The sequence below is a fragment of the Triturus cristatus genome, chromosome 6 (genome assembly GCF_964204655.1).
Source record: "Triturus cristatus chromosome 6, aTriCri1.1, whole genome shotgun sequence".
In the NCBI taxonomy this organism is placed as follows: Eukaryota; Metazoa; Chordata; class Amphibia; order Caudata; family Salamandridae; genus Triturus; species Triturus cristatus.
This window is the reverse complement of record NC_140589.1, coordinates 1,078,255,647-1,078,279,886: the sequence shown is the minus strand read 5'-3', so window position 1 is coordinate 1,078,279,886 and position 24,240 is coordinate 1,078,255,647. Positions and strand designations below refer to the sequence as shown.

The window sequence follows — 24,240 nt, the reverse complement described above, 5'->3', positions numbered from 1 at the left end:
AATACAAATTAACTTTCATTTATCGTGTAAATGTTATCATGCATATGTGTTAACTCTTCACCACAACAGTGGATTTAAAAAAATTAACTAAATCAGCAGATAAGGCTTTGTATGTTAATTTAGGCAGCAATCATTTTCAAAAAAGCAGCGATTAAAAAAAAAAAAGAAAACTATGGGCTTTATCTTTTTAAGTTAATAAAGCAAAGGTATCAATGCTCAACAGGCGTTGCAGGCATTAGAAAACAAAGGATAGCGTTTGTGTTTATACCCCTATCACATTTTCTGATTAAGTATGGGGCCCAATGGTTTATCCAGGAGGTGGAGAGTGAGGCGGAGCTCTATAGGATTTGCTTTCAATGTGAATCTCTCAAAACTGCCTCTCGGGGTCGGTGGGATTACTTTCTTCTTTACACGCGGAGAATTTATGTAGGTTGTTGTATCACGTAGACAAGAAAGCCGAGGAGCTAGTGCTTTTGAAGCACTGAAAACGAGCTCAGCCGGGAAGGCAAAGGACGGCACGGGCGGATTAAAACCAAGGGTAAGAGAATGAGGTTCTTGAATTTGCCAGCGCGAAGAGACCCGAATAGAAAATGTTGTTTCGATATACCTATGCCTATTCATTACCATCACCATTAAAACGGTAACTACGTGTTATTGTATGGAGAGAAATTAAGAGCAGTTATTTCGTGGGATTTCTGCGTGTAAACAACTACCATCTGGATTGGGCAGGTGCGCGCTCACCGTTGCGCGGAATTTCCGCCTTTGGATCAGTTGCGTAAATTGATGTTTGGGGAGTAATATGCATACTCGAGACATAAATGCACTAACCAACCTTGAGGCGCCGCGGTGAGCAGTTGAGGTCAGGTCAACCCTGTGTTTTTGCATCTGGCCACAAGCCACGCCCAGCAAGCGCCATTCTAAAAGAAGGTGCGTACGTCGCCGGAACACGGACTGCTCCGAACATGAACACTGAAGGACGCAGAGAAAGGCAAACCGGGAGGCCATGTTCAAGTGGCGATTGCACCAAGGATTTGGATTGAGAAATATTGGGATTACTTCTTAAATAAGAAAAAAAAGTGGAGCGGCATTTTGCCATTTGCATTTATCAGTATTGCCATAAAAACAATCATCCCTATAGTAGTATTGTATGTGCTGCCCCTAATTCAAATGCAGCAGCTCTGCATCCAATTTAATTTCTCACCTTTCTCAGGACTATGACTTAATTCCTGTATCTATGAAATTGTGACTATGAAAAACCCCAGAGCAAGGTTGCTATGAAAACTCACCAGTTGTATAATCTGGCTGTGGATAGTCACTGATTCGTTCTTGTACGGAGAGCAGTGATTGGGCTCCAGACGATGAGGAATGATTGGTCTGTCATTCTACGGTGCTTTTTGATTGGTATTTTCTGTGGTGGATGGGGGTTTTCTCAGCGCTACTATATTTAGGTTTGAATGTCATGGCGGGTTACCCAGCGGGAGTTGCTTCTGTTTTGGGTATTGTGTTTTTTGCGGCAGGTTGCCTAGCGTGCCACAGACGCGGCAGGTAACTCGCTTCTGTTACCCTCTGTTCAGGTTGACCCAGCACCGCCATGCACTGCAAGAAGATCCGCACGGAGTACATGAAACGTTTCCGAGAACCTCAGTGGTCGCAGTTCGGGCAGTGTTACCAGGAGCTACTGCGATACCGCCTAAACCGTCGTCTATTGGAACAATCTCACAATCCCTGGCTTTGGCCGAGCGAGGAAGCATCTTCCGACTGTAGCAGCGATCGCCGCAGCCCTCAACAAGAAGATCACCCGCTCCCACCGCAGAACAACGAGGTGGACGTCCAAAACCAACCCTCCGCCGAGGTCGCAGTACCCAACCGTAGCAGCGTAGAGCCACACGGCTCAGGTAAGCAAGCGAATCCATGATATGACGTGCGGCTTCTCTGTAGAGATGACGCTTAGGCAAGAGTAAGTAAAGGTAAGTTTATTGCCATAAAGCACCAGTCCCGTCATAGTGAGTTGCTGGCTAACGGGCAACTGTCATACAAAACAATATGTATGGGGTGACAAGGGGTGCCAATAGGGAGGGGTTGAATGGAACGAATTACATCATAAAGCTGTGACAACACATCTTCCTCCTTCATTTGGTGGAGGAAAAGGGGATAACCTGAACAGAGAAGAAATATGTTTTGCTATACAACTGTTATAAAGTCATGATTTTTTTTTTTTATTTGCTAATGGGTCTACCAAACCTGCCAGTGATGCCTTGATTGTCCACAGAGTTTTCTGACAACGTGGTTGGCATGGGATTACTTCTGTGAACAGACACATGATTAGAGAACAAGCCAGTGAAAGATCAAGGGGCATATTATCAAGCACTGCATTAAAATTATCGCCGCTTTAGTGGCAGAAAACTGCCTGTTGTGAAAGATTCATAACTCGGAATTATATTTCAAGAGAAGTTTTAATCCAAAAGAAAAGGAAGCACCGCCGGTTACAGGACTTCAGGCTCCGGCTGGCTCCAAACAACTGCCAGTCTTGATTCCAGGACCGATCACATATTCTATTATGGAACATGCTGATCGTGCCAGGAATCAAGACTTGTAAAATAACAAGTATACAAGCTCGTGCATGCAAGCACGAGGACAACACGTAAAATGCAAACATAACACATCTTCCTCCTTTAATAAACAATCCAATATATATATATATATATATATATTTGTTTCTGATAAATGAGACAAAATCAGCCATCCAACCTTGTTTCTTACGCTGACGTTTTTCAAGTTCTTCAGTATTAATAATATTGTCAGAATCATTGGTAAAACCAGAACCAAGAACAGGGCATTCACTTGAGTCTTCATCATCAAAACTGTCAACAATTTTTTGTTCATTCTCAGAATTACAATAAACATTTTTATCACCCTTGAACAGCAATTCTGCTCAAATTCCAAACTTTGTTATCATTAAGTCTGACTGAGTTCTTAAGAACTTCTTTAACTTCAAAAGGACCCATGATTTGACTCTCACATTTTTTGACTTTCCAAGGTTTCTTAACTTTAACAAGCATGCCAATTTTGACAATGGGATAATGTTTTGAACCTTTTTTCTTATTAAATCGTTCTTTATTGATAGCATGATTTTGAACAAGTCTTTCTTTAACAACCGTAAGATCAATATTGGACGCCGTAGATGGAGCTAACCATACAGGGTTACATTTCGTTCTGGGAATTCAACCTCTCATAATTTCAAAAGGAGAATAACCAGTCATGACATTAGTTGAGGTCCTGTACATCCAAACGGTTTTGAGAATCTGTAATTCCCATTTATCATTGTCAATTCCGACAATTTGAACTGCACTCTTGAGAACCCTATTAAATCTCTCAATAACACCATTGCCGCTTGGATTGTATAGAGATGTAGAATAATGAATTATACCACCTCTTTTGAAGTACGCTTTAGCTTTGTTAGATAGAAATTGTACACCATTATCAGATATAAGGCGAACAGGTAAGCCCTCCTCAGTGAAAGTTTCATCCAAAAAGGATAAAACGGCATCGGTATCTACTTTTTCTACAATTTTGATGACAGGCCATTTAGAGAATACATCAATAGCTGCAAGGATATACTTTGAATCTGGACCACCGGGTCCAGTGATATCCATTGCAATGGTATGCCACGGATCGTCTGGAATCATATGATCTCCTAAATTAGGTTTAAGAGTGACCAAAGTCTTGTCCGCATTAGCACATGTGATACAATTCCTAACCATGCGTTCAATAAGAATGTCCATACCTGGCCACCAGAAATTATTCTTTACTTTTTGCTTCGTACCAACAATGCCACAATGACCTTCATGACCATGCGAAACAATACTGAGTCTGAGCTTACATGGGGGAACAGCTCGGTCACCTCTCTTAATCAAACTATCTGCACACGAAAGCTCATTTCTTATTTCCCAAAAACATTTAAGATCAGACTTGATGTACTTTTTATGTGGCCATCCCTCAGAAATGTACTTTTCTACTTCTTTCAATAAGGGATCTTTTTTGAATTCTTCACGCCATACCATTTGGTCAATGGGTAAAGAATCCTCATCATGTACCAAGGCAATCTGGAAATCATCCCACTCGTTATGAATATTTTCTTTCCGCGGTAAAGGCATTCTGGACAGGAAATCAGCAGTTACATTCTCCTTGCCAGGAACATAAACCACAGTGTAAATAAAATCTTGAAGACGCATACACATGCGTGCAATACGAGCTGAAGCTTTCAACATGCCCTCTGTGGTTAACCGCACTAAAGGTTTATGGTCACTTCTAATCAAACATTCTTTGCCTCATACAAACACTCTAAAGTGCTCAAGAGCCCACACGCATGCCAATGTTTCTCTTTCTATTGTAGAATATGTTTCTTCTGCAGGAGTGAGTGCTCTTGACGCATGAGCAATGATGCATTCCTTGCCAGAACTGGACTTTTGTGCCAGAACTGCCCCTAAACCTTTTGAACTGGCATCGGTGGTTACAATGCATGAAGGTGATGGGTCAAAGCCTGAAAGAGCAGTAGCTGCACATATATTGCTTTCTTAACATCCACAAATTCTGTTTCACAATCTTTAGACCAACAGAATTTGTTTTTGTTCTTCATTAATTGTCTAATATTGAAAACACGACAAGAGAAGTTTGGTACATACCTTGAATAAAACTCCGTAAGACCTAAAAAGGACCTTACATCATCTTTAGATTTAGGATGGGGAGCAGATTGTATAGCCTCAACCAAATCATATTTAGGTTTAATTCCTTCTTCACGCAATTCATGTCCAAGATAGGTTACTGATTTCACTCCAAATTTGCATTTGGAGTGTTTTATTGTCAAACCGTGATCCGACAGTACCATAAGAACATTCTCTAAAGCTGTCAAATGTTCTTGTGCATCGCCTCCAAAAACAAGGATATCATCCTGAAAACAAATTGCATTATTGCTTTTTTTTAAAATGTCTTGCATCACACGTTGAAAAATAGCTGCAGCGGAGGCTAATCCGAAAGGCATTCTATTATACCTGAAACACCCAAAATGATAAATGCAGTGTAGTCTTTGCTGTTTTCATGTAGCTCAATCTGGTGATAAGCTGCAGATAAATTAATAGTTGAGAAAAATTTGGCTCCACCAACACTAGTTAACATTTCAGGAATGTGTGGTAACGGAAATTGATCAATGATGATATTATTATTCAAATGGCGTAAATCGATGCATAACCTAATTTTGCCATTGGCACGTTTGGCTACTACAATGGGTGAAACACATTCCGAGGATTAAATCCTCTCAATGATGCCTTCTTTAACTAAAGAATCAAGGTTTGTTTTTTTTTTGTTTTTTTTTTTTATACCTCATCACGTACAGCCAAAGGGATATTACGAGCTTTGTAAATCTTAGAGCAGGAGTCTTTTTTTTTTTTTTAAACTTATTTCTTGCTTGAAGCCAATTAATTTACCAATTTCAGTTCTGAAAACAGTAGGAAATTTCTGTAAAAAAAGATTACCAAGGCCATTAGACTCATCAATGACCATAACTGGGTCTGGGCTGTTTGGATTAAGAATGATGTCTAATTTACCTTGTTCAAACCAGCTTAAAACAGAAGGCCCTTTTTTTGAGACATAAAGTTTTGCAGTACACTCTCGATTCTTGAACCTAAAGATGAGAGTTCTAAACCCAATAATGTCAATACGTTCTCCAGAATAACCCTCTGGACTGATGTCAGGCAGTTCCAATTCACTTCCTAGTGTTTGTACAAACTGAGAATTCCACACCATATCATGCACTATGGAGTAAGGTGATCCTGAATCTGCATACATTTTGGTGCTTACACCACCAATAACCGTATCACATACAGGTTTCTTTTTAACAACAGAGTTGTCGATGTTTAGAATAGGAAGCTTAGAATCCTTGATGTTAAGAACAAAAGAACTACCATCACCACAATCTGTTAAATTCCTCACCACCACTATCTTCGCTTTGATCAATACATTTTATGTTATATTTGCTCTTTTTGTTGCAAGCTTTAGAAAAATGGCCAACCACCCCACAATTAGAACACTTTTGCTTAATAGCTGGACATAATTTATAATTGGCAAGGTGAGACTTACTGAGACTTACTGTTGCACCTATAACACCTCAAATTTTCCTTGTGGTCTTCCTTTTTACTCTTGTAAGAAGTGGTAAGTTTTTATTTTTTATTTTTTTTATCCTCCTCTTTTGAATAATTTTTTGAGTTAACTTTTGCAACAATGTCATTGTTACTGCTGTTAGTTTCGCCTTTGACTTGTTTGGCACTTCTACATGACATCTCAGATTTTCTCACAATGGCTAAAATACTTTCAAGGTCAGAATCGCCATTAACCCACAACCTCTCTTGGATTGTAGTATTGCTAGCATGCATTACAAATTGATCTCTGATAAGATCTTCCAGTAATATACCAAACTTACAATCTAAAGACAGTTTTCAATGCCGAAACATAATTTTCAACAGATTCATTACTAAGGTGTTTCCTTTGAAAATAATTGTACCTAGAAATACCTATGCACACTTTAGGTGAACAGTAATGATCAAAATCCGAGATGGCTTTCTCAAAAATATTACCATCACCACTACTTGAGACCTTCCGGACCTAAAGAATGTAGAACGATGCCTGTTTTTTCAGGTGGTTTCATCTTTCCATTAGAATCTAACGTTTCAATATAATTCAAGAAATATGCTTTCCATTCCACCCAAGGCATACAAGGTGAACTACCAGCAGACCAATAAGGTTGTGGAGTGGAAAGAGTGTAACCTTGTGCACACATGCTCAAAAGAATAAACTACTTAAATAAATACAATAACCTCTTAACAATAGTATTGCACAGATTATATAAAAATAAACCAAGTAGTCACTGCTGTCTGTGAAGAGGTATTCAAATAGAAACGCTGTAGTAGAAGTGATTGTCAGAAAATGATGAAGTACGAAGATTCAGTACATTAGCTTTAAAATTATCCATTTAAAAAAAATATGCATGTAAACCAGTAGATGGCGCCGTTGTATGCCACTTGTCTATTGATTCTTAATGCTGCTCTATGCGAGGCAAAAGGACAGAATGTTTCATCAAGTTCCATCGAAAATTAGACTTATTTGAGCCAGGAGTAGATGAAAAGAACAATTAATTATAAAAAAGAGTTACCTTAAATTTCCTTCAGAAGTACACACTTAAATCGGCATGAAAACATTTTCTGCGTTGAAAGGAAATTGCATCTGAATGAAGTGTCGGAAGAAAAATGGCTGCTACACGTAGGACATAAAGACCAGAAACCTACGTCATTAATGCAGTCAGGAAGAACAGACTTGCCGGAAATTCTACTGGAGAAGTTGGAACGAAGATGAAGAATCCGAGGAGAATCGGTGAGAGGGTCGTTGGTTATGTTTGAAACATAACAAGTTGAAGGATGCTTGCCACGACGACTGCTCTGCACTTCCTAAAAAGATGAATGCTCGCACTGGTAGAAGCTCCACACCTTCAAAATATACACCAAACACTTCCCGTAAAAACGGCACCTCTCTCTTATGGCACGTCCAAACTCCGAATTCCACTTTAGCAAGGCAGTTCACAGGCAACCATAAACCAATGGAAATTCCACGCTCCAATGAAATCACTATGGTTGTAAAAGGCTTAACGAAAATCCAACCAGGTAAGAATGAGTTTCCAAAAGTTTAGCAGAAAATAAGAAAATCGCTTTTCAGGAAAAATAAATATTGAATAAATGAAATAAAGTGACTGATTCGGTAACGAGATGCTTCCTTGGATCGTCGCCAAATTGTTGTGAAGGATTCATAACTTGGAATTATGTTTCAAGATAAGTTTTAATCCAAAAGAAAAGGAAGCACCACCGGTTACAGGACTTCAGGCTCCGGCTGGCTCCAAACAACTGCCAGTCTTGATTCCAGGACTGATCACATGTTCTATTATGGAACATACTGATCGTGCCAGGAATAAAGACTTGTAAAATAACAAGTATAAAAGCTCGTGCATGCAAGCACGAGGACAACACGTAAAATGCAAACATAACACTGCCGCTAAAGCGGCGATAATGGGCTGGATAATTTCCCATAGAAGCCCATGTTCACACCAGACGATAATTTTAACGCCGTTTCTTGATAATATGCCCTGTAGTCTTTTCAACCTCAACATTACTCTCCCCTTTTACATTTACTGTATCTTCATGCATAACGATGCGTCCAATTCATTTTCACCAAAACCGAAGTCTAACCACACTTCCCTGTTTCTATCAGAAAAATCCAAGAGTTCAGTGCCTGGTGGTTTAACTTTGCATGTACATCTGGATAATCTACTCATGTGCCAGACCTTTCCATCACGGAGTTTGACTGAATTTCGATAAATTGCACAAACGTGTAAAGAACACGTGACTCTGCTTTCACCCTCCCTTGTGTGTGTGTGTGTTTTTATTTTATTTTATTTTTTTTAAATTTCCCCTCCAAGCCAACTTTGACCATCTCGCTACATTTGTAGTGCAATTTAGCACCATGTTTTCTGTCACACTATTTTTTTTTTTTTTTTTTTTAATAACATTTTAGCGTTAAGGCAATTATTCTTCTTACAGAATCAAGTGACCAATTCAACTTGTTTGCAAACTGGCATCCCACTAAGGGGCATATTATCAAGATACCGGACCAATTCAACTTGTTTGCAAACTGGCATCCCACTAAGGGGCATATTATCAAGATACCGCGTTAAAATTATCGCCGCTTTGGCGGCAGAAAACTGCAGCTAAAGCAGCGATAATGGGCTTGATAATGTCGTAGAGAATTCCCATAGAAGCCCATGTTCACACCAGAACATGGGCTTCTATGGGAATTCTCAAGGGCATATTATCAAGCCCATTATCGCCGCTTTAGCGGCAGTTTTTTGCCGCTAAAGCGGCGATAATTTTAACGCCGTGCTTGATAATATGCCCCTAAGATCTTTGCTCAAAGCTTGTCTACCCCTCCTAACAAAAAGACTGTTGCCAGTGATTAAACTGGGAGTAATTTTGTACGCCCGAATCAATTTGTGAGTCTCTAGTTCCCAGTTCACGTTGCTGTTCTTTGACAATTGTATACAACCCATGAGCACTCTGTTAAAGCGCTCAACTAGGCCATTTTCTTTGGAAACACCTGTTCATTCCAGCTTATGTTCATGGACAAGTAAGTGCTAAATATAGCTCGCCCTGATAAAATCTCATTCGCCATTGAAAGTGAGTGAGTGGATTTTCGAGGCCTGCTCTAGCACTAACCAAGGGTGCAGGACCTGAAAGGCACATCTTGGGGTGTTCATCTCTTGGGCTACACCAGCAGAGTCCAGGGTCAACTGCACACTATGCAAGTGCAGTGCCTCTTTAGCCTTTGTGTCCCTGAAGCTTTACAGGAGGCTAGCCAACTAGCTCTTAGACTCCCCTCACTGGTCCTGGGCATGAGTGGGTACAGGTCCAGCCCTTGGGGTCTCTCTCCACGGGTTCAACAGCAGGAGCAGCCTATCTCCTTCTGAATTCCTGGCTTGGCTCGGCAGGTCCAGTCTTTCTGGATGCAGCCTTTGTTTCTGAGGTACTCAGACTCGGCGGGTGCAGTATTTCTTTTGTTCTTTTCTGAGCAGCAGTGTTCTGAGGTTGGAAGCCAGGGGTGCCACTTTTATACCAATTTTGAGTTTACGGATGATTTTTTTTAGTCCATGGGGCTTCAATTCCCCCCGGGCAACCCTACCCACTTTTACATAATTTCCTTTGGGATCCAAATTAAACAGTCCCACAGTTCTTCTCTCTGAACAAAACCAAGCTGTTGGGACCATTTTTCCCTGGTTCAGAACTTTGGGCACACCCCTGAGGTGTGTCCAATGTAATGAGCCACTCCTCCTGAAAGCAGGTTCTGCAACAGGTTTTCCCCTTCTGAAAGAGATGCCAAATTGTGCAAAAGTTGGTCGCACACTGCTCGTCACACCAGCAAGTTGCCCCAAAGGACTGTGGTAAATGTAGTGGCGACGGCGGGTACGCCTATGCCACGATGTGTAAAAAGAACAGTATGTGTTGCGTTAGCCATCCCTGGACACGTGTTTCTAGGTAGTTGCCTCTCGTCCGCAGGGAGCAGGTCAGTGTAAAGCGGGTGCCGTGTGGACTGCAAAAATATAATTATAAATAGGTCAAGTACCTCTCATGGCGCGCAGGTGCAGATCCAAGGCTCGTCAGCCCGTAGGCTCAAGGGAGCCGTAATAAATTGTGCAAAAGTTGGTCGCACACTGCTCGTCAGAAAGAGATGCCAACCTGTCTGCTGGCACAAACAAAAGGCTAGTCTGCCGTGTGACTCACAGAGGTGGTAGCCTTTTTGACGCTTGGCTATCTGTGGCCACAGCCCTCTGGTGATCTTGTCTGAGTTGGTCAGACTCCTCACATCAGTAGCCCTTTTGTTCCCCGTTCCTAGGAGCGCTTCACACCTCCTGCAGGAGTGCGGCTGGATGTCTCAGGTGACAACTGCTGTAGTTAATCGGAAACTGCTACTAGAACACTGGGGGAAGAAAGTGATGATTTGTCTAAAGTCACCGTTGCATTAAAAGCTACTTAAACTCCGACTGCTGCAGTGAGTGTGGTTTTAATATAACAATTAATTTGATACCTCAAAGTACTATTTTTGCTATCCCAAATGGATGTTAGCACTTAGCTGTTGGGCTAGTGTAACCCCATGACAGCTAATGAGACTACCAAGCTTCCTACAGTGAAAATTACATTTGCAATTTTTCAATGTCAAAACATGTAAAACCTAAAAGAAACTGGGCTTTTCTAATATTTGGCATCCTGCCTTATGGGCTACTAAGGTCTTCTCTAAGGGTGACTTAGAAATATTGAAATGGAATGGATGAGCTTGGCAAAAGGTTTCATTTTGCCTTATCACATTGGCATTTTAAAAGCTGCAGAACTAAGCTTTAATGGCAGACCTAAAACCATGTTTTCAACTCATCACAGCATTGGTGGCACAATCTGTGTTAGTCCATTAGTGCATGTAACTTACAAGCCCTGAGTGCACCTTGTAACATATACTAGGGACTTGTAAGCAAGTTACATATGCTAATCAAGTTTTAGCCAATTGCGCATGCATTTTCAGGGTTCAGAGCACATGCACTGGGGCCTGGTCAGCAGGGCTCATTATACTTCATAGTCACAAAATGAGCAGCATCAGTCCAAACATTGGGGGCGATGATACAAAAATATCCCTTTCATTATGGCTTTGCCCTTTAAAAAAAAAAAAAGTGTGTGTATATATATATATATATATATATATATATATATAATTCTGTTCAGCCGTTCGGGCTGTAGCTCGGACTAAAGGTCCTATGGAAAAATGCATGGGGAAAACGCGTTTTGGGACCCCCCCCTTTTTCTCAGCCCCCGCTTGACGTATCACCCCGAGACTTTCAGGGTAGGAGTTGGACGGAGCGCCCCATTTGTTTTGAAAATTTCGCGAGGAATCGTCAACCGGCGCCAAAGTTATTCAAAATAGAATTTTGAGATTTTCTATGGAAACTCGGTCCTAACTATAACTACCTACTGGCGACCGCCAGTAGGTAATATATATATATATATATATATATATATATATATATATATATATATATATATATATATATATATATATATATATATATTCACTGAAAAAACCATAGGTTTCACACACGTTATAGTTAGCTGGACATTTCACTCGTAAAAAACCAATGAAATTCCCCCGTTATAGTTACTGCAGGCAACTATAACTCACGCGACCGCAATCCTCTGCTGATGACGTCAGATATTACATCACTGTATTTAGACACTTATTTACCCATGTCTTCTTCCATTAATCTTTAGCTATACATATATTACAAATATTTATTTTTCAGAAAGACATGTATGTCATCAGTGATGTAATATCTGACGTCATCAGCAGAGGATTGCGGTCGCGTGAGTTATAGTTGCCTGCAGTAACTATAACGGGGGAATTTAATTGGTTTTTTACGAGTGAAATGTCCAGCTAACTATAACATGTGTGAAACCTATGGTTTTTTAAGTGAATTTGCAAGGTTTTTTAAATGCTAATTCGTAACTATAACGTGTGAAACCTATGGTTTTTTCAGTGAATTTGTACGGTTTTATAAATGCTAAGTTATGTTTTTTGTTTTTTTTTGTTTTTTTTTTTTTTTCCAGGTTTTACACCATGCGCGCTCTGTGGGCACTCGGTGCGCTTCGCGCACCGAGCGCCCACGGTTCGCAGTGCGCGCAGGGTGCGCGCACCTCGCGATTTAAAAACAAAATTGTTTTTTTTCTCCCTTGGGGGTCCTTCTGTGACCCCCTGACCAAGGCTAGGGGGTCAGGAACTGTCCACTCTGCCCCCTTTTCACGTTCTCCACCTTTGTTTTTCACCCCCTCAGACTGCGAGAGACAAAATGGCGGCCGACACTTCCTGGTTTAGACCGATTCGAATGTTTACCGACATCTAACAACCAATCAGAATTGCGCTCGCGCACGGCAGGGTGCGCGCGTATAGATATTGATATGCTTTTAAATGCTATTTTCTCAGGAAATACTGAACAGATTTACACCAGACCTGCAAAAGGCACTTCCTTGACCTTATGGTTACCTCTGCCAAATTCCACGTAATTCTGTTCAGCCGTTCGGGCTGTAGCTGCGTCTAAAGGTCCTATGGAAAAATGCATGGGGAAAACGCGTTTTGGGACCCCCCCCCCTTTTCTCGGTGCCCGCTTGACGAATCACCCCGAGACTTTCAGGGTAGGAGCTGAACGGAGCGCCCCATTAGTTTTGAAAATTTCGCGAGGATTCGTCAACCGGCGCCAAAGTTATTCAAAATAGAATTTTGAGATTTCTTATGGAAACTAGGTTGTAACTATAGCTAGAACTATCTACTGGCGACTGCCAGTAGATAGTGTGTGTGTGTGTGTGTGTGTGTGTGTGTGTGTATATAATTGTATGTATATATGTGTGTGTGTGTGTATATGTGTGTATGTGTGTGTATATATATATATATATATATATATAATGCTGTTTGTCTTTCCTATTCGCTGCATCTCTGGGGTAAGCGGACATTGCTTGGTGAACTTTCTGTATTGGCGGGTGTGAGGATTGTGCCTTAATTTACGCGTTATACGCTTAACAATTTAGCGGATACGTGAGTGCTTCAGTGATTTATTCTCCATACAATATGTAAACGTCAGCGGAGACGCTCCGGAGCCGTGAGGAAATAGCAGATGCTTTGTTCCTCGATTTACCAAATATAACTGACATTACTCAAGCCACCAGTGCAGAAACTAGCTCCCATAATGATTTGAAATCATCGTTTAAGAAATTGGAAAAACTACTGCGCACCGAAATTACCAAGTGGTGGGGAAAACGCTGATTGGAACAATATAAGGAAGTGGGGCGTGTGCCACGGGGGTTAAGGGTTCTCCTAGCACCATCATTTTAGAATCCCAACCCCCTAATGCTGTAAGAATGGGCCACAAACAATTTAGAAGCATCTATGAATATTGTATACATTTTGATTAAATATGCAGAAATAGACCGTAAGGAAATAGTAAAAGAAATTGAGCAACTTAATCAGTTACTTGACCAACATGATAACAAGGAGCTTATAAAGAAGACCAGAGATGAAATTACTGTTCGATTGGCTAAACGTGAGGAAACAATAAGAACACGCAAACAATTAAAATTTGCGTGCGACAAGCGTGACTATGAAACAGGTAGAATCTTCACGTTTGCCCGCAAATACGACACAGCGAAAAGACAAGGTCTTGTTACAAAAACCCCTGCACTGCCTGTACAGAATACCGCTAATGATAAGGTGTCCGATGTTGATTCTAGCCCAGCAACCAGTATTATTGACTCGGAGGATGGGGAATCCATCAACTCGGCACAAACCCAGCTACTAACAAAATATTCACCTTCAGAAGAGTTGTTTTTTTTTATAGAGGACAGGCGCCAAACCCTGCGGCCACGAACGCAGCAACAACAACAGAAAAAAGACGCAGGAGGAACAATGAACGCCGCAAACGGAGGTGGAAATGCAAGAGGGCGAGGCTTCGCCAAGAGAGGCAGGGGAAAGAAATGGTAATCAAAAATTCAATGACTACATCTCCTGACAACACTGTGGTCAATCTATCTGATATTGTGCTCACCAAAGCAGAATCTCAACTTTTATCTCTGGGTTTGTCGTTCTGCCCACGCAACAGTTTCAACTATGTTCAAACCCGAATAGACGTTTTCCAATTTATACGAAAACTCAAACTTAAAAAATATTTCAAATTAAATAAAGTACAAGATCAGGCATCAACCATATCTATGATGGAACGCCCCGCAAGTAAATTTCAAGTAGCAGACACCAGCATTCTCAAAACTGTACACGCCTTATCCACAAATGAAGAAAGTGTTACTGGATCAACACAGAATGATTTGGCGTCAATGGGTATAATCAACAACCTTCCTTGCTATAGTCACTTTAAACCATCCTCCACGTTCATACCTCTTATGCCAAAAGATGCTATCGACGCCTTTAATGATATAGTAATTGAAGAATTGAAAACATTGCAGACTGTATCATCTCGAAAACAAAAAAGATACAAATACATGGAAAATCAATTTGCTAAGTTGATGAAAAAATTAAGGAGTAATTCTAACCTTATCATTAATAAAGCTGACAAAGGAGGCAACATAGTTATTTGGCCTCGTACACTATATATGGAAGAGGCGAATCGACATTTGGAGGACACTTTGTGTTATAGAAAAGGATCATTCAATGACATCAAATGCCTTAAAGAGACTGTTTTTAAAGAATTAAATCAATGGAAGAGGGAAGGTTTACTGAGTAAGTAAGAATTCAGCTTTCTTAAAAATGACTTTCCGGTTACACCCACCCTATATTTCATTCCGAAAATACACAAACAGACTATACCAGTACCAGGACGGCCTATCATCTCGGCCCAAAAAAGTCTCCTGGAACCAATGTCCAAATATGTGGACCATTTTCTGCATGAATCGGTAGAAAACCTTCCTTCCTTCATCAAGGACACAGGACACTTTCTATCCAAATTGAAAGAAGTACAGTGGGAAGAGGACTATGTACTGGTGGTTATGGATATATGTACCTTATATACAAGTATTCATCATGCTGACGGATTAACAGCTGTAAAATATTTTTTAGACAAACGTAATATTAATTTTAGTCAACACAATGGTATGATATTACGAATGATACAAATCTGCCTAGAGAATAACTATTTTCTTTTCAACCAAGATATTTATCAGCAGCAGAGAGGAGTTGCGATGGGGGCATGCTTTTCCCCAACCTATGCCTGTTTGCATGTTGGGTGGTGGGAGGAGCATGTCCTCAGAGGCACCCACAAACTGATCTTTGACTCCAATATAGTCAGATTTTGGAGGTTCATAGATGACATATGTTTGATTTGGAAGGGTACCCCAGAATCTGCTAAGGTTTTTCTCAACACTATTAACATCAACAGTCTAAATTTACTATTTACTGCCGACATCAGCAAATCTTCTGTCCAATTTTTAGACGTTGAAATTTATATTGACAACAATGTAATTCAAACTAGATGGCATTACCAGCTGTTTTCTTTCTATGCAATCTTACATGCGAGTAGTGCCCACCCTGGTCATCTCCTCAAAAGCATACCATATGGAGAATTTTTACGTATGCGCAGAATCTGTAGTTCTAATTCTGATTTAGAAAAATGTCAAGAGTCCCTAAAAACATTTCTTGCTCGTGGATATTGTTTGAAAGTGTTGGAACAGGCCACAACTAAGGCTAATAGCCATACTAGAGAGGAGTGCTTAAATACCACTGCACATCTAGAAGTAAAAACTCAGGTAATGATCTTAAAGATAATCAAGGTGGAACCAGGCTTATAACTACGTTTAATGTAGAAGAAAAGAAAATAAGGGGTATTCTAGCTAAACATTGGCCTTTATTAAAGACCAATATTACTTTAGCCCCTCTTTTGCCTGAAAAACCACTCCTTACTTTTAGAAGAGCTACCTCAATGAGAGATGCTCTGGTTAAATCTAACCCTGAGGTAATCAATTCTAGCAACTGGCTATCCACGAAAACAGGTTTCCGTAAATGCATTTCATGCAGGGCCTGCAAATTTGGCATAAATACTACAGAATATTGCAGTGTATTTGAGAATAACCCTATTAAAACTCAAAAACTTCTTACGTGCCGCACAGACTATGCAGTATACGTATTGCAATGCACCTGTAAATTGAAGTATGTGGGAAGTACTAAATTACAGGTTTTCAATCGCATCCTTCAACACCTTAGAGCAGGGGTACTCACAAACTTTCTCTCAGGGGCCAAATTTACAGTGTGGTTTGTGGCCGAGGGCCGCACCGGTGGGGGCGGGGGCAGTGGGGGAGGGGGCGGGGCTAGAGCCAAAAAAAAAAAACTGTGACCATGAGGTTGAACACAGGCCCCTGCAGCAGACGCCTTCGTCCACTGAGCCATCTATCTATCTATCTATCTATCTATCTAGCTCTGTCTCCCTCCCTCCCTCTATCACTCTCCCTCTTTCTGTCTCTGTCTCCCTCTCTCTCTATCTATTTCTCTCTCTCTCCCTCCCTCAGTCTCACTCACTCTATCTCCCTCCCTCTCTCTGTCTCAGTCCCTCCCTCCATCCCTCCCTCTGTCTCCCTCCCTCTGTGTCTCCCTCTCTCCCTCCCCCTGTCTCCCTCCCTGTCTCCCTCCCTCCCTCTGTCTCCCTCCTTCCCTCTGTCTCCCTCCCTCTCTGTCTCCCTCCCTCTCTCTATCTCTCTCCTTCTCTCTCTCAATCAGTTTGTCTCCCTTTCTCTCTGTCTCCGTCCCTCTCTGTCTCCCTCCCTCTCCATCTGTTCTCCCTCTGTCCCCCTCCCTCCCTCTGTCTCCCTCCCTCTCCCAACTTGTCTGTCTCTCTCTCGCTGTCTCTCCCTCCCTGTCTCCTGCTCTGTCTTCCCCCTCTCCCTCTCTCCCTCTCTCTGTCGCACTCTGTCTTCCTCCCGCTTTAAACTCACCGGCTGCTCTCACTAGCGGCTGCCCCCCCCCCCCCCCCCCCCTTCCCTGTCCTTCACCTCACCCGGCGCTGAGTCCGCTTCCCTGGAACACAAACAGCCGCCGAAACCAAGTACTTCACAGGTCTTTTAAAGGCGAAGTCACTTGTTAATGAGGCTTTGTTGTATTTCATCTCTTCTTAGCGCCCCTGCATCTCCACTCATTCAGAGGGGAGATGCAGGGGCGCTAAGAAGAGGTGAAATACAACAAAGCCTCATTAACAAGTGACTTGGCTTTTAAAAGAATCGCCCGGCCCCCATAGCTCTTGCACAGGTACACAGCGGCGTCACTAGGGTTGGTGTCACCCAGTGCCATAACTCGTGGTGTCACCCCCGGACAGGGTGCAATATTCCTACATTAAATCCTGTGCGCATCTCTCTTGAGCTGCTCCGTCCCAGACCCTGCACTGCTCACCCACAGAAGCCCAGGTCAGACTTCCTGCCACCCCCTGCCCATTCTGTGACCCCGCGCTTCTCCCTTCCCTTCGAACACCGCACTGCTGATATATTCCGTAATTTGGACATATTAGGACAGTGGTTTGGCCATTAGGAGTGACAAGTGTTTTGCTGGCTAAATTGCTTTGTGTAAAATCGCAAATCTGGAATTGTAGCTTTGCCCCCTCAAATGAATTCTGAGGTTGCCTAATTGTCTGCATGCCCTTTTTGATGATATATTGGAGCGCTCTGAAACATATTTTATTTCTATTAAGCACTATAAGGAAAGTGTTCAACAAGGTTGTCTATTGTTTTGCCATGTTTGTAAGGCACAATGTTGTAATAATCGCGTGCATGGCCTGTTGTACATTGTGTCGTGTGTTCCGCCAGCACTTAATATATGTAACAGCGCCTCAGCCTTCTTTGCTGTAGAGTGGTTTTGCTGCAGTCTCTGTCTGCCTCCACAGTCCCCCCCCCCCCCCCCCCTTGCTTCCCTCCTTTCTTCTCTTTTCACAGTTCACTAACTTTGTCTCAAGGGAATTTTCCAATTGATTACAGACACTTTGCGCAGGACTTTGTGATGAACGCAGATGTCCGGAGCAGCTCGTCCTCTGCCGGCGCGGTGGCGGTGTCACCCCATGTGATGGTGTCATCTGGTGCGGTCCGCTCCCCCGCACCCCCCCTAGTGACGCCACTGCAGGTACAGGTCTGCAAGGTCCGCGGGCCGCCAGGGAAGGCTTGCCGGGCCGCTGGCGGCCCGCGGGCCGTACTATGAGTACCCCTGCCTTAGAGCAATAGTCAATGCAGACGATAGCTACCCAGTAGCCCGGCATTTTAAATTGGTTCACAACAAAAACCTAAATGACTTATGCTACTTTGTCATTGACTCTGTAAAAAAGAACATAAGAGGCGACAACAGAGAAAAGCAGTTAAGACAATTGGAGTCTAAATACATTCTTTTATTAGATACTAGAATTCCGAAGGGACTCAATACAGGAGAGGACCTCCATAACTTCCTATAAAGTTATTATTCTTCGCTGTTTTAATTATGTGTTATGATTGTTATTCATATTATGCATTTAGGCATCTCTACACTGCATTTCTAATCCATCAGAGTATTATGAATTTATGGGGCTTAGTTTCTGCAATCTTTTGATGGAAACATTTTTTTTTTGATCAATTATTATGTGATGATTATTTGTATCAAGAGTATTATGGTTTTACATCTGGATCTTAATAGTTAGTACACATTTTAATCCAGGAACTGAAAATCTGAAGCATCGATTATTATATTGTTTACATTTATTTAATCTGTAAGGTTTTTACTTGCCATTATCTCTCTTTTCTCTTTTTTTGATAATTGGCATATTGGATGTGATATGAATTTAATATCATTTTGAGTCGTAATTTATTATTTATAATAATTTTGCATCACCATAGGATTTTAGCACTAGCACTTTATTAGGTTTCAATTACAAACGTGAATGGGAATGTGCACTTGGACAAATTCATAAGAAGGAGCTATTATTTTAGTCACTTGGCTATAAATAGACTCCGGATTTAGGCTTTTTTAAGAACTGCTTATATATTTTTTTTAAATACTAAATTTGTTTTATACACTACGTATTTTTACATTTCTTATATATTTAACTGTGATAATGTATTAAGTTATTTATGAATTTAACATATACTTGTATAAATGTAAGTATTTTGTTAAGCTCCTTGCCTCAACCGTCACGTAACGTAATTTTGAACATCCAATCTGTCACCCTATATAAATCATGTGTTTCACCGGGGGGTCATGTGATCAAGGCTGTGTGTTCACAGCCGAAACGCGTCATGCTGACTATGGAAGAATAAATTAAGCACGAAAATTCTCTACGGCGCACTTTGGGGTCTGTACCTGTGAAATTTGTATAGCGTTGCAAAGTGATACAGGATTTTTGAATTTCTTTAATATATATATATATATATATATATATATATATATATATATATATATATATACACACTGTTTGTCTTTCCTATTCGCTGCATCTCTTCTTTTGTTTACTTTTCCCACCCATTTATCTAGTCCTGGCCCTTCTTTAATTGTTCAAGTTATTCGTTGTTTCACTAAGTTGATCCCCTTCCTTCAGTCCCTTTTTTAAATGTGGCTTGACAGTGCAGCTGTCTCCATAATGTTTTTTGTTCACAGTTCTACAAAGCATACATAGAGGGGGATTTGGCTATAACCAGAGGAGTAATAATCTTAGTTGTCACAGCTGGCTATTTTGTGTATCATCCTGACCACCAGAAGAGACTCCACTGAAATGCATGAGTGACTATTTATTTAACTTCTGAAAAGTACACTCTATCATCACCCTTTGTCACATTTAATTCTTTATCCAAGATGTGCAGGCCTCGAAATCCTACTCCTGTTCCATACCTGCATTTCTTGAAACTTTAATAATCTACTCGACCGGACTGTAATGCTCTTGACCCATAAAGTGTTCTCAAATTGTATGATCCTACGCAAATATTTTATTTCAACCTAGCCTGCTTTTTCTTTATCATCACATATGAGCGCTTACAATACATGAGTTTTTTGTGTGTGGTGAAGTAGTGTGAAATAAAAATACCTTTGGGGATTCGTACTGTTAAATTATTTATTCCCAGCGGCCCAGGGTATGTATAAAGCAGAAATGCGATAATGTGTGAAGACTAAGGATTGGTCTTTATTCTCCTACTGGTCAACATGTTTCAGCCTTGTATGAAAAAATTGTAAGGCTTTCTTCAGGACCACAAAAAAGTGAAGTAGTGATAAAGAGAAAGTGGTAAAAATTATGCCATGTGTATTTTGTTTTTCCAGCACATTCTTTAAGGTGCGCTGTGGACTGACTGCGCTCACGGATCCACTGCTAGAGAATACCTGTTGGGAAAGATGACCGCGACAAACAGAAAAACACAATAGATGTATGTTCAGTTTTCTTAGGGAAGTTCATCACTTGTTGTTTTAATGTGGTGATTCAAGGCACTCTGTGTCACGCATACATGTGACCACATCCATACATGTTCCATCCAAACAACTTAAATGAGCACTTTAACATGCATGTGTCATTCTCGTGCACATGCATGCTCCATTTTGTAAAAGCATCATAGTGGCCTTACTATAATGCGAGTTGCTGCGTGAGTCCGGTGGAGCAGCAACTCACGTGGACTATCAACTAAGTTCCGTGATAGTTGGCGCTCCAAAAGATGGCAGAGAACTACTGTGTGCTGCCAGTAGGTCACTTGCACCATCAATATTTATCTGTGATAGTCTGTAAACATTGTAATGGAGAGGGGAGCCTTCGTACCTGTTTTCAGTGCCTTGCTGACCATCGCCTTGCGTTGCTGCATTTTGGGGCCGCCTGCTGCCTCCAGGACTCCCTGGTGGGACGAGGGTCCCAGGGACAAGTCTCTTCTGCCCAGTGCTATTTCCACCACCCTGGGAGAGGACTGCAAGTCCCAGGGTGCAACTCTGCCCGCACAGCTGTCGCGATTGAAGTGGAGGCGTGTCCATCGTGCATAAAGTGCTGCCTCTCCACCGGCGGCGCGGGACGAAGCCCGGACCAAGGGTGGGCCAGTCTGTGCCCATCAGAGGCCGGGCTGGGCCACCCCACTTAGTCTTTGTGCTTGAGGCTGACTTGCGTAACTTGTGACTTGTTCGGCTGTCATTAGTACACCATTGTGTACGGACATCACCATAATGAGCAACCGAAGACTAAACAAAGGTCAGGGGGTTGTAGGTACTCGACGCTTTCCTTTTGTGGGCGTAATCCGCGCTTATAAATGAAATTAAACTCAGAGCGGAGGTTGTCCCTTGAGCCTGTACCTGCTCATACCAGACTCTCTGACTCCCGTACTCACTGAATCCAGAGTGACGATTATTAATGAGGTATCGCCTTCTCGGTCAGGCTTAATATTACATAACGCAGCAGATCACTCAGTGGGCGTTGTGTCCTCGTCATCTTCTGAGTCTGAGCTTAGTACTGTTAGGCTCACAGTTACTACCAGAGGGCAAAATGTTTAAGTCCAGCATTGTTCCTACTGTAGATACACCTCTGGGGGGGGAAAAGGAAGAGTAGGAACACCCGGAAACAGAGTAAACCTGGGCAGAGACTAAACGGAAAAACAGCGAAACCCACTACCAGTCCTAGAGAACTTAGTGAATGCCAGCCGATTGGTACGAACCATAACCAGTTAAATGAACCTGCCGGCAGTCTACATGAGAACTTTTGGGGTAGAATGGAAACAATGATGACCACTTTGTTGGAACCCATCTTGTTAAAAATAACCACTGTTGAAACTAGGATAAATAAAGTGGAGAAACTCGTTAGTCACACATTACTCAGCCTAAAGCCATGTGCCTCGGTTTTAAATAGCAGAAAGGCAGACACGGGGGCTGGTCACTCTAGAGGCTCTATAAACGAGCAATTACAGGGTGGGATCAACATAAAAAACAGACTTCAGTGTAGTAAATGTTCCAGTTCGTACTAGACAGTCGCCCCTTCAAAAAGGAACACCTGTGGTACCTCTTAGTAATTCTTCTGATATCGTGAATGGAGGACACACTGACAGGATGTCTGGTTTACATAAGGATAGAGCGAGAGGTACAATTTCTGGTGATCATCTTGAAACACCTCAACGTCCTTCATGTAATTTAAATTTCCGTCAGAAGCCGCTCCTTATACTGTGGTCTTAGCAAACGTTCCTCCTTTATCTCATAACACTTATGAACACTGGGCGGCCTTAAGGAATAAGGCATTTTATTTCTTGGGTCTGAAAACTGGTTTAGAGCATTGTCTTTTCCCCGAATTCAAGATGGTTTGAAGAATAGGATGGGTTGGTCCCACAGTTCAGCCACTTCAAGGGGATTGTGTAGTGGTAACTTTTAGCTCACCTCTTTTGGTGCGTACAATCCTGGAGAGGGGAAATAATGGGCCCCTTAATCCCAGTAACATACATATCTTACCGCTGGGTTATTTTTAAAAACCGAGTGTGGTTTTTTTTTTTTTTTTTTTAACCATCATGGCCCCATTTCTGTGGGAGGTGACTCCAGTAGTTTCGGGGAGCCTAGATTCTCGATTCCAGTGTTTAATCGCTTTAATGCTTTGCGCTCGCTGGAAGATATAGATTGACAGGATACAGGAATTGGGGCATCCCTACGCTGTGTTGTGATAGGGCCCAGTGTTGGGCAAAATTCTGGTATCCCTAGGTCGGGAGTAGCCGGCTTCTTTTCTAGTTGTACTAATATGTGACACTAATGAGGTTCAAGGAATGATTGAGGTGGAGACTTTAACATCGGCTGAACCCTTGGATTTCCCAACTGTTTCTTTTTTTATCTAGTGACAAACGGGGGGGGGGGGGGGACCCAATTGGGGTTGCCTTAGCTGATTGCTCTAGGAGTGGTAATGTTCTTCTCGGAACATTGCTGGTATTTCCTTTAAGTTAAATAACCATCTGTGGGGCGAACGTATCAGCCAGTTTGAGATCCTGTGTGTGAGAAGTTAGCCTGGCATATGCTGTCTCCTAGTTATAGGGACACCTTGCACCAGTCCAATTCGACTCTTATTGATGATAGGTTTAAGACAAGCTTTAAAGAAAGCTATCCTAGTGGTAGCTGTGGAGAGCAGCCTTCAGGCTAAGTCTTGAAGGAGTGTTAAGCTTATTGTTTTACCATAATAACCTCTTGAATAACCAAATGAAAGAGTAGCCCACACGTGTGTGTGTGTGTGTGTGTGTGTGTGTGTATATATATATGCCTCTGAAGAAATGCTGTGTGAAGCATGAAACGCGTCAGGCTGTTTGATTTTGGAACTGACTTCCACCTAGCATGCTGCAGCTTCCTGAATAAAAACGAAATTGTAATGCTAACTGCGTGGGCTCTCCTAAATGGGAATCTTCTCTGTTTGGATTTATTTACGGCTGGTCCCGGTCGTGGGAGAAGCCCTGCCATGGAACTTTATGGACCGCGCTGCAGTCAACCTACTGGCAGCACTAAGGGCAGTGAGGCCGTTTTTGGAAGTTATGAGGTGCAACATGGTGAGAGTGGGACCCTTTTTCCAGACCCACTGTGGTTTTTTATTGTCTGAATTTTTACACGTGCAAAGCAACTCACTGGAGTTTCATTGACGGCACTACAATAACCAGCAGGCTCAGCCAGAGCCAACGCCCACTGGGGCAGCTGATGTGAGTATATCAGTAATGCCGATGTGCTTCGCGTGCTAAAGACTTATGCCTCTGAAGAAATGCTGTGTGAAGCATGAAACGCGTCAGGCTGTTTGATTTTGGAACTGACTTCCACCTAGCATGCTGCAGCTTCCTGAATAAAAACGAAATTGTAATGCTAACTGCGTGGGCTCTCCTAAATGGGAATCTTCTCTGTTTGGATATATATATATTTATTCTAGACAGAATCCCACAGTCTCTTTATGAAGCTGTGGCAAAGTTACAATATCAAACAAGCACTGATAGACACAATAAATAGCACTATTAACATTGGGCCCCAGGGGGGACCAAACCATATACTAAATAAGTGGTATAAGAACCACGACAATTCTACAGGCAATGCCTAGGGCATTCAGGATCGCTGGCCCTTTAAGAATCCACCCCAGGTTATGAGGAAGGGGACCCACGG

At 41.9% G+C, this 24,240-nt stretch overlaps 1 protein-coding gene across 2 annotated transcripts in view; it reads left to right on the top strand.

Annotated features, from left to right (window-relative positions):
* Nucleotides 1-321: 321 nt before the first annotated feature.
* CCSAP (centriole, cilia and spindle associated protein) overlaps nucleotides 322-24,240 on the top strand; it is a 98,547-nt gene continuing 74,628 nt past the window's right edge. Inside the window, exons 1-2 of one of the 2 annotated variants that reach the window (XM_085611952.1) lie at nucleotides 322-538; nucleotides 1,575-1,895. In XM_085611952.1, the coding sequence (XP_085468078.1) occupies nucleotides 1,592-1,895 (304 nt within the window). In that variant the 5' untranslated portion in view covers nucleotides 322-538; nucleotides 1,575-1,591. Of the gene's footprint in view, nucleotides 539-1,401; nucleotides 1,896-24,240 lie in introns of those variants that run through there. The other variant, XM_085611951.1, reaches the window with a different exon arrangement.